Source organism: Labrus mixtus, chromosome 19 (genome assembly GCF_963584025.1).
Source record: "Labrus mixtus chromosome 19, fLabMix1.1, whole genome shotgun sequence".
NCBI classification, from domain to species: Eukaryota; Metazoa; Chordata; class Actinopteri; order Labriformes; family Labridae; genus Labrus; species Labrus mixtus.
The window spans coordinates 21741993-21754217 of record NC_083630.1 but is presented as its reverse complement, the minus strand read 5'-3'; the positions used below and the strand labels follow the sequence as shown (position 1 = coordinate 21754217).

Genomic DNA, 12225 nt, shown 5'->3' with positions numbered 1-12225 from the left:
AGCTGGCATTGTAGCAGGGATCTTATATCAGTTCCTTGCACTACCTGGGTCTTTTAGCTGCTACCCCAAGCAGAGCATCTTGCTAATTATGCTTCAGTCATGAAAAATGGAGTGTTTAGACATTCTCACTGTAATATGGGCGCATATCATCATGCTGTCTCCCAGAGCCGGCTCCATCTCAGTCAATTGTGCACGATGCATCATGGTAACCAAATGTATGTTTGCTGTGTTTGGATTTACATAATCAGTTACTTGTTCATTTGAATTCTGCATGCATACAATCCGGTGTATTGGTTTGTGTGGTGTAAATTGAAAACAACTGTTACAAGAAAGGAATGGACCATTTTTCATCTCATTAGTAAATCGCTTATTTTCTTTTTGACACTGTTAAACAGGTTGCACCTAGGATTCTGCCTCTTCTCTATACCGAGCCCTGATGGTTGTTTTGTCGATAAAAGCAAGCCCTTTTTTATTTTTTTCACACAATTGATTATCATTGTTAGAGTAATGGAATTTTTAATTAATTTCAATCCATTTTCACTTCTAATTAATGAGGCAACGTTCCTATTCTTTTCATATTTGCATTTCTTTCTCATCTTTAATTGTGCAGTTGTGAATCAATTTCGCAGGTTTGTCTCTTGGGTACCGCTCGTATTGAATGAACTGCAAATGTGAAAAATACGGTCCAAGTTTATTTATTTATTTCTCCTGTCAAAGGACGACCAACTGTAAACACCCTATTAATCACAAATACAAAGTCATAATGTATTCAGTAGGACACAAATGTATGAGTCTGCCCACATTACAGAGAATGCTAATTCCCCATTCAGATCCTTTTGACAAAAGAAACCGAGCAGGACTGAACAGGCTGTTCCACTCACCAGCCAGTTCATCAAAATTGTTTTCCCATAGTACAGAGTGTCACGTTCTCCATTCAAAGGCCTTTTAGGAGTGTAGCACACATATAAGGATACAAATGCAACAATGCTTAACTAATGCATGAATCATAATGATTCAGTGCATGACTGAATGCAGTGAGAATCATGGATTTCTGTTGCTCAACAACGAACAAAAGATCAAGCCACGATGATCTATTTTATGATTAGTTCAAGTAAATTAGATCATCTTTAAGGAAATGCTTGTAAAACAGTCACTTCTTATGAATATGCAATAAACTATGCTGAAATTGGCTTATCGAGTAAGAAAGAAAATGGCGAAAATTTGTAAATAAATTCAGTAGGGCATGACTCGTTGAAATGAGTGTATTGCTGCAGAGGAAGCTTGTACATGCACTTAAAACTATTTGATGATTAGACCTCTACTTTAGCCTGCAGCTACATCCATTCAATGCTACATTTCAGCAGCTAGCGCATCATGCAAGTCACCATGACTACAGCGCATACAATCAAGTCGCACACGAGAATAATAAGAAAAAGCAGTAGTGAATGTGGACTCATACCCTCATAATACTGCCCTTATTAGAAAATGGCATTGTAGGAATCTTGTAAGGAGCTAGCAGACAGATTGACAGTGTGATTGAATGCGATGTGCACATGAAGTACTGGAGCCGACAAAGAGTTGACAAAAAGTAATGTGCATGCTTGGGAAACGTCCTTAATGGTTTCACTGTGTCCTTTCTGATATCAATGTGTCAGTGAGACAGGACCCATTCACAGCAATAACATGACTAATGATGGAAACTATCATCAGCTTTTATAACTAACTGAACAACATTATGCAATCCTAAACAGATGCCCTGCAACTGAAACAGCACAGCAGCTGACAATGAGTGTCACAAATATGTTGATTCAGCTCTACAAGGTATAGACTTCACAGTCAGGTGGTTGTTATTTTATCGCTGTGTGCATCACTGAAGCAGTGTGTGTGTGTGTGTGTGTGTGTGTGTCAGTGTGGGTTCTAGTAATAGATTGTGTACCCTGTTATGATGCCAGCGTTATAACAGTCACTCTGATGTGCCACAACAAAGAGACGAACAACTTTCATCATGCCTTTAAACGGTTTGAATACGCCTGATACACTTTAAACTCTTGAGAAAAATCTGTTACAAAGTGATGCTGCAGATTTTTAGAATGGATTGCAAAAGATTACAGGATTTAGAGACAACAGCAAACAAGATGGATTATAAATGAACACTCAAACAAAACAAAAAAAAAACTCCTCTTGTTGCAGAATCCCTCTTTTCACTATCTGTCTAAAACATGGGGTGCTGCAATGCACAGTGTTTTATTAAAAGACTGGCAAACCTGGAAGCACAAGTTGCTGGGGAGCACCTGAGGGCAACAACACTCAAAACACAAACCACACTGCTGACAGCCAAAAGGCCCGCAAGAAATACATTTGGCTTAACTGATAGTGCAGCACTGGTTTGTTTGTTTCATCCATGGCTACAAAAAACAATAATTAGCGCTGTATATCTACGTTTTACAAGTTAAAGTCTTTAAATATAAAACTAATTTGTTGTTAGGAGCTAAAATAAATTAAACAAGTGAAAATCTAGTGGTCTGTTCAGCAGTTGCTGCAGCTTCACCTGAAGACACGCCTACATTAAGATGCTATTTCACACAATCAGAAAATGATTGATAGCCACAATGATTACGGCTCAAATAAGTACTTCACAGTTTTCTGATGGGGGTACTTTAATTAAAAGGGGGACTCTTTGCCCAGTTTATATTACCGGAGACTGTGTAATCAATAACCATTTTCCAGCAAAACCAGATAACCAAACACACACAAGGAAAGCTCACAATGCCAACAACACTGCTGCAGTTACACAAAAAGTATGACTCACATCCACACGGGGAAGAAGCTGCTGGTACAACTTGGCAGAGCAGCCCAAACCAGAGCAGCACTAAAAAAGAACAAAATAACCAAACCAGCCCCTGGCTTTGTGATAATTAATAATAAAAGTGTAAAATGCATGCCATGACTCACTTTGATATATTACAACCAAAAGAAATTCCACAATTTGTTACAAATAAATGCCGATAGCAAGAGACAAATGATACACAAAAAGCAACCTTCACCAGCAGCCCTACAGCAGAAAGGAACATAACATGAGACACATGCTTGCTTCCTTGCACACATACATAAAAGGCAACTCGTGGGCACAGCGACCTGACCAGCACAAACATAATGGCACGGAAAAGAAAAAGATTGAATAACATCCTACCTTTTGAAGTCAGGCCTCTCAGAAGTGTGTCAAATCCGCCATCCAGTCCATCTGCGTGCGTCAAAATACATTTTCAAATACACAGTGTCATACATACAAAATGAATGTGTTTGCAAAACATGATCCCTTCAACAGTCACATCATGCTTCAACAGCTGTTTTGTTCAGTATATATAAAAAAAAGAAGTCATATCATGCAATCATACATTCTGAAATGAGAAGTGAGACAAGCAAACAGACACAAGAGTTCAAGGAGAACAGAGTAGCACAGCAGCCACAACATCTGGTTAATTCAGCGGGCAGCAAGCGAGGAGCACAACAAAGAAAACAGAATAGAATAGAATAGAAAGTCAAGAATTAGACAAAGCGAGTTACATTCACCTAAAGCACACTACTATTATAGCAGCCAACATCAGACTCATGCATGGCACAGTCTTTTCACCCAGCAGCACTGAGTAAAAACAGTACAACGTAAGGCTGCCTTCAAGCAAACCAAAGGAGAACAAAATAAAGGTTTGGCATCTCACAGCTGCTTCAAATCGGTATAAAAGTATACAGTTTCAGACATATACCAAGTGTTTGTGTTTGCAAAACATGATCTCTTCAAGGGATCACAGAATGCTATAGCAGATGTTTTGTGTTGTGAAAAAAAATAAAAAATCTTAGCATACCCTCATACATTTTGATACAAGATTTGAGCCCAGCAAACACACAAAAGCGCATGGATTCAAACGAGTAGCAGAACAGCAAACAAAACCAGAATGACTCTGCAGCCAGCAACCGAATGCACAACCATAATAAGAAAAGAAAATGTAAGAGAATTTGCATTGAAAGTCAAAATATGGTCAAGAATTAGAGTAAACCCAAACCTATCTTTACTTCCAAACAGACAACAACATAAGAGCTGACAGCAGAATCATGAATGGCACGGTTTTCACCAAGCAGCACAAAATAAAAAAAACAGGAAAAGCGAGGCTGCCTTCAAGCAAACCTGAAATAGAATAACACCGAGGTGTATCCTGCAATTTGAAGTTTGGCATCTCAGATGTGTGTCAAACCTTCCTTCCACGTCATAACGCCATCCGTGTGCATCACAATATTTGCTTTATGTATAAAGTTTTATACTATCCGAATATTTCTGTTTGCAAAACATAATCCCAAAACATAAGATCACATTTTTGTGTTACACACCAAAAAAAAGTTTCAACTGAAACACAAAAGCTCCACAGAGTCACAGCACAGCATCCGTCACACCGGAAACAAAGAGCATCCAGCAACCACAAGGATGATAGAATGGAATAGAACTCAAAGTGAAAAAGAAATACTGAAGAATTAGACCATACAATCCAGCTACATTCACCTACAAACACACTATAGCTGCCACTGTCAGACTCATGAATGGCACAGTCTTTTCACCCAGCAGCACTGAGTAAAAACAGTACAAGGCAAGGCTGCCTTCAAGCAAATCAAAACAGCAGAAAATAGAGTTGTATCCTACCTTCTGAAGTCTTGGCCTCTGCAGAAGTGTGTCAAATCCGCCACCCAGTCCGTAATGACATCTGTGTGCATCAAAATACTTCTTTCAAACATAAAGTTTCAGACATACAGAGTGTCTGTGCTTTCACAACACGGCCTCTTCGATGCTCACAGCATGATATGCAAAATATTATTTACAAAGAAATCACATCAGACAATTGGACATTTTGAGAGAATATTTGGAACCGGCGCCAGATAGCCAACAGTTATGAAACGCGCCCCATGTAGGAGGCTATATAGTCCTCATCACAGCAGCCATGGGTTTGAATCTGACCTCTGACCTTTGCTGCGTGTCATACCCCTCCAGTATGTCCTATCCATATTTCCTCTCTCTCTCTTCAGCTATCCTGTCCAATAACAGCAAAAAAAAAGGACCCCTTCACAGACTTATTCAAACTTTTTTTTTTCCAGGCACACATATGCGACCCACTGAAAACAACTCTGCAACCCACTTTTGGGTCCCTACCCACCAGTTGAGAACCAGGAATACAAAGTTGCCAATTTGTTTTTAACCCAACTAGCTTTTATGCAAAGTAAAAAATCCAATACCCCAAAATCTTCTGTAAGAACTGAAATTATGGTATGATAATTTGGTAACATATAACTCTATGTGGACCATATAATCTACAAAAAATAATACTGCAGTCAATATAGTCTGCACTCCTGTCCTGCCCTTAATGCACCAATGAACACCAAAATTATACAGCATAAGGCATATCCTATTTATAAAATGTTACTTTTTTTTTTAGAGAATTTTTTCTTAAGCACAAAATAAAAAACAGGACAAGCTAAGGCTGTCTCCGAGCAACACCAAACCGAACTAAACAGAGCCATATCCTACCTTTTGAAGTCACTCCTCAGGTAAGAAAGCCATGGCTAGCTCCATCTCTGTCCCTAATCCTCATGATTTCATTTTTCCAGGTTGACTTCAGACACACCTGCAGATGTCAGCTTTAGTCCTTTAAAAGGAACAAGGCTTTTTGTTCCTTGTATCTTGGTTGTAGCAACACCACAGGTAAGGTTATTCATCCCAAATTAGTCTGACCTGTCCCTGTGGGCAGCTTGACATTGTAACCTTAAGCTACCTGCGTATCCAAGGCGACTGAAGCTCCAACTGCGTCATCTCCTTTTTTTTTTTATTTGTTCAGAAAACTCTTCTCGAAGAAAGGCCTTGACTTCACAGTAAGCTAGTATATAGGCAACATTATTTACAGGTACTTCCAACGTCGTCCAGGACTCTTTATTTGTTTCCAGGCTTCGTTATTAACTTTTTGTATCCACCTGTTCTCATGCTAACACCTGGCAACGTGTGTGGGTGGAGACTCTCCTACGCAGGTAAAAACTCAATTAGCTTTTCTAATTTCTTCCACCTTAAAGTGCCGACTGAGAAGACTCAAAACATACGTTTACGTTACTTTGTAACCGTGTATTGGCAGTTGTCTTCGTCATAGTCAAGCTGAGTACCTGTGTCTCATATCAAGGCTTCCTCTCAGACGTCTCCTTACTCAGGAAGTGATAGGGACCTTTCAAATTGTCCGACACAACATGAGTATTAAATCATAAAGTTTGGCGTGTTTATGCGGAAGAAGGACATTTAATTGTTGTGTAATCTATTTTTTTTTTTTTTTACGTAAAGTTAATTTTTTTATTCCAAAATGTATATTTGTTTTTATTTTTTAGCATTTAAAAATGATTTGAAAACGATTTCAGTCTTTAAAACAGTTGGAAAAAATAAGTCATAAGGCAAGAATGACTGTCTGAATAACTTGGGATTTACATTTATTAAACACACAAATTATATTGTTTTCATTTAAAATTGTATGTATTTTATGTACATTGTTTTATAAAATAGAATATAATTACTTTATTGATCCCAAACTGGGAAATTGTGGCGTTACAGCAGCAGGTTGTCCAAACACACAATATGAGCAAAAAACACAATATTAGCTAATTTAAACACAATATAATATTAAATACAAAGTAAATAAGCACTAAAAATATCAAAACTAAGAATGGGAATATATACAACCAGGATTTAACTTAGCATTACTAGTCTTAAATATGAAAGATTAAATGTAAATGTGCAAGATAATTATTTATTTATTTATGTGCAGATTTATTTAAGTTGCTATAAATAACTGTAAGCTATTGTTTCTTTTTGGTTATATTTTATTTTGTTATATAGGCTAAATATTCTTCTTTTAGCAATTTGTGTAACCTCCAACAGTTTCAATGCCTGTTTGTTAGTTGGAAATGCTGAGTAAAGGTTTAAAAAAAAGTTGTCCGACACAACTTGGTTGCAATTTCATGTTTCAGTTTTAAAAGAAGGAAGGTAATATCCTCTCTCAACACCTCGTTTTGTCCTCAAGCAGCAAGGTGGTTCTGTTTGGCAAGAGACTTGAAAATGAGGTTAAAAGCCTGGGGACATAATACAAGACTGACCATTTTAACCTTACAGTACTGTAAAAAAATGTATGAAGATAACATTCAGGTGCTATAGTTTGCACGTTAGGCTACTAACAGTGGGCATTTAATGGGGTACTTCCTAAAACTGATTCTTGTGAATATGGAAACGTGTAGCTCTAAGATTAAACCTACTAAAAAGGGAAATTGTAGAGGGATAATAGAGGCAAATTATAAATATCTCATTCACCAAATGTGATTATTTCCCCCAAAGTAAGCTTTATGTATACCTCCACTTCAACCTTATCTTGTGCAGGTTTAAAAAATGATAGTAATGTATTGCTCACACTATTATATGACAACGCTTCCTAATTTGCATTTCACATTTTTTGTTGTAAAAAAAATGCAATGGATCATTTACGCCACCCAAAAAGTGTGATGCACTAAAAATAATTGTGCTTAATTTGCAATGAATAATGCAGCCCGGGTGAGAAATGTCATTCCATATGTTGAACGGCTTGTGAGAAACTGGCAGTTTGCACTGAATCTTTAATAACTCTTTATGTGGCTAGTGTCGTTTGTTTGGTGCATGTCTGCCTGAGTTGGGTTTCTTGAAGTGTATAGCTGCAGTTCTTATTCCCTCTCCACTGCTGCTGCTGCCACCATGTTTGTTCACTGAAAACTATGTAACAGACACCTTCATATTCACCAATAGTGTTTAAAAAAAACATTGGCTGTGGTTCAATTAATGTGGTTCAGCAATGGAAACTTTTCAATATTTATCTGAAATGCCACGGTTAATAAAAATGTAAATATAATTTCAGGTGGGTGAGGTTCAATAACAATTTATTGTTAGGTCAATAAACTACTTAATATTGCTATTTTCATTGTAAACATAGAACATGTCAACTTCCATAACAACAAACCCGGTCAGGATTGTGAAAAATGTGTGTGAACTAAGAACATAAATGTGATTGAGATAGGAAAAAGCCTGCGTTTATATAACTGTCAGGAAAGACTATGTTTTAAAGGGATGAAACTCAATGACCCTCACCACTAGCTGGGAGAAATCAGCCAATAACCTGTGTTATTTAGTAACAAGGTTGTTGTTAGGGAAAGGCATAGGACTTTAAAATCTTTCAAAAGACTCTTTTATTTTCTGCAAAAGTAAATAGTCTGCAGTTCAGGGGTACAGACGGTACGTCAACGAAAACAGGTTTTGAACCACTTTCAAAGCACCACATTTTCTGCATTGGCACTGAACGTTGACGTTGGACATCATTTATGAATCTTACGTCACTCATTATGGACATTATTCATAATACTGGGTGGAAAAATCTGACAGCGGTTACAGGAAAAGTAATGCTGGCTAGACTTATTTTATAGCCTTATACTATGAGAGTTTAACAGAAAGAGTTCCAGTCCAAAAGAAACCCCCAAAATGTCCATTGTCCATTCTGTTGCAAAAGTACTAGAAAAAGGCCCGAAGCATATCATTAACTGTAGCATTAGAATTATCTCAGTCCAAGTTATGGGACTTTTCTGTCAGACAAAAATGGATAAACTGTATTTCTCTGCTTCACTGGTTGAGTATCTGTTCTTCCATGTTGGTGGATATTCCATGTCATTGATAAGAAAAGGAAAATCTATATCCTTGCATGGCTACGGCCGTTAAATATTTAAAAGGGTTTGTATTGTATGACTGGTCTCCCAAGGGATGGGAACATAACTATGTCAATAAGCTTTTTGCCACCAGCCCAGAGTGTGTGTCTTGTACAAAGAGACCGGCTGCTGAAGTGGATCTTTATTAGAACAGATGTATCTTCTCCTGGATGGAGTAGTGATGTTTTGCAAATGTGCACTGTGTCATCTGGTCACAGACCTTCACTATCTGAGTGAAAGCATTCAAAACTGCTCTTGTAGAAAACAAATATTCACCTCCAGTTTGCACAGTCTCATCTAACTCACATAAGAGAAGATTTTTTTTGAGTCATGCTTGAATAGAAATAACTCTGTGATGTTGAAGAGTTTTCCCCTGCAATGTAATTGCACAGAGAGAATCCATTATTTATGAGAGATTTAGCCTCATTAATCTGTGAAACGCTCCGAAAGTACTATCATTTTATTTTTTCTCATGACTTAGTGTTTTGCAGATCTCTGCGAAGACATGAATCTGCTCTTTGATGTGCCGTCAGTTTCCTCGACTGTCTTTGTGAAATGGTGTTCTTTGACAGCTCTTCCCCAGTGCTTCCAATGAATCATTATCTGTGCCAATGTTTGCACTCAACCTGTCTTTTCCCCCCTCTTTTGTCTTTCAGCTGCACACTGACCTCGATAAAGGGGACAGCGTGGTGAAGTACACTCTCTCGGGGGACGGGGCCGGCTCCATTTTCACAATTGACCAAACAACGGGGGACATCCATGCCTTAAGGAGTCTTGACAGGGAGGAGAAGCCTTACTACACCCTGCGCGCCCAGGCTGTGGACCTTAACAGCAACAGGCCCCTAGAACCAGAATCTGAATTCGTAATCAAGGTTCAAGACATCAACGACAATGAGCCAAAGTTCCTGGAGGGACCATACACAGCCAGTGTCCCTGAGATGTCCCCAGTGGGTAAGTGTCAATCTAAAGAGACTATCCTCTAAAAGGTAGAAAAGTTACCCCTTCCCTTAATTGACAGTAAGTCTTTGCACTGAAAGCTATGTTTACCTGGCTTGAACTACAGAAAACAAAAGTTTCAGGAGCATCACAGGTACACCCAGAGGGACTTGCTGTTCCCCCAAAAGAGGTTTTGACATTTTAGAAAACCAGCTATTCTTGGTGTGCCCTGAGTACACTTCACAGCTTTGTAACTCCTTGGAAGAGTGGTTCTTCTTGATCTGAATGGCAATGAAGCCCTGGAAAGTCCAGAATCAGCACTCACTGGAGTGTAGGTAGAAAGTAGGGACAACACAGCCCAACTCCAGTTGACACTCTAAATCATAATCTTCTCTGTTAACCGACTGATGTAGAGTCATAGGAACTTTGAAGTTTACCTAAAGCCCAATTAATGTAACAACAAAAGCAGAGCACAGAGGTTTAGTTAAACAACACACACACACACACACACACACACACACACACACACACACACACACAGGATGAATGAAGTAGTTCAAAGATGATATATCTGACTCTGAGGATCAATGCAACGTCATTATTTTAATATTCAATAAATTTAACATTAATTCTCAAGAGACAACCTCCAGACTAAAATACTAACCTACTATTGTTATTGTACTTTATGCTACACATCCCAAAAATTAATTTGAGAATACAAATTTGATGTTTATCAGTTTTACCTGCCATAATTATTAACCCCTTCAAAGCCACACTTCACCATATGCAAATAGCATGTTTAACTTGTGAAAAAAATAATTAAAAAAGGATGACCCCTCTTGTATCATTCATACTCTCAAAACTCATCCTACACTTCCCATTAATGTGCAGTACCTATCAAATATCCACATCTTAAAAACTCCATAATTCAAGTTGGTTATACAGATACAATGGAGGCACAAAGCTGAGTCTGTGGACTGTGCCAAACAGAATTGCAAAATGGTTTGGTGTAAATTCACCGGATATCTCCACCAGCCCTACTTTCGACTGCAAACATTTTTCATCGCTTTAGTGTGATGGAAAAGGAAATGCCACAGTACTGAAAATCAAGTAAACCCCTAACACGTGCACTTGTAATAGACCAAATGAACATTCCAAGTTACCATAAAGAATGAACTCCTGTTTGTTTAGAAATAATCATCCCTTTATGTAAATTCAGGTCAAACCATAGAAAAATGTATTCATTAACCTTATGTATCCGAAAGATGTTTATACTGCTGCAACCATTGTCTTAACATCAAACACACTAACGTTTTTATCAATATTTACAGCAGCAGACTGGTGTGATCAATGGGTTCATTAACTGTTACATCCCTCTTGTCTTTGGTTAGAATCCCCCTGTGGGTGTTTTTCCTGTTAGCAAGGCAAAACACAAACTCAAAGGAAGAAGTGCTGTACATAAATATGCAATGATGGTTGGTAATGAAGGCTAATCTTAGGCTAAACATTATAAAATCACTCATGGCACTAATATGGAGACTATGTTGGAGTTGTTAGCAATTAGCTTATCCCTTTATCATTTAGAGACAAGTGTAAATCTTTAACATGTAAATCCACAGAAGTGCTTTTCCAATTGGACTATTCTTCAGATTGCACTGATTCTGTTGTCTTGTCCTTTATATCTGACTACATATATCTCTGTTAATTGGTTTTCTAACATTCTGTTGCCTTACACCAGTAGGTTGAATATTGTATGAAGGAATATGTTGTGACTTGAGAAATGAAAACCGTCTGCATGCTTCTCACGTGTTTACCAGCAATGACCTTTGAAGACATTCCTTCCACCCAGGTCTTAATCACACACCTGCATTTCCATAATTGCATGAACAAAATGTATTCCTGGTGTGTATTGTCTCACACCTGGAGTAAGGGCTGCTTCCTCTGTCGCCTGGAAACACGTAGGTGTCAGCCATGCTTAAGGGCTTTTAAACTTTCACTGCCTCTGAGCTGGCGGAGCCGCGGCCCTCCTCTCCTTAAGCTGAACTGCAAAGGCTGTTAACGTTTTATCTCATCTGCGGTATATTTGTGTCAGACACGATGCTGTCCTTCTCTGGCATCTCTAATCAGCCATGTGTGGCTTTGTTACGGAGGATTGAGACACTAATCTGTCTCACCTAATGTTTTAATGCCATTGTTGCCATCTGCTTTGACTGCAAAGCCTGTTTAATATACAGCGAGTTCTTTACCAGGAGCTTAGCAGAATTTGAAATGACCATGGAATTGTTGTCCCTGTCTGGTCAGTGTCCGTTCAAAGTAAGTCTTGCTGCTGTTTTTTAGACTGTTTTTTAAGCTAGGTAGGCAGGATGTCAAATGTACTTCCATTTTTTAACTCAATAAGAAGAACAGATCATTGTGTAAAAGAGACTCTTATAAAATGGAAGTACTTTTCAACTTCTTTTCTGAAGTAGAGAAGTGAAATAAAGGCTTTTAGATGTACTA

At 38.2% G+C, this 12225-nt stretch overlaps 1 protein-coding gene across 1 annotated transcript in view; it reads left to right on the top strand.

The window, feature by feature from the left end:
* Positions 1 to 12225, top strand: part of LOC132994603 (cadherin-12-like) — a 118685-nt gene that overhangs the window by 60350 nt on the left and 46110 nt on the right. The window contains exon 3 of the mRNA XM_061065081.1: positions 9447 to 9741. Coding sequence (XP_060921064.1) covers positions 9447 to 9741 — 295 coding nt within the window. The remainder of the gene's footprint in view (positions 1 to 9446; positions 9742 to 12225) is intronic.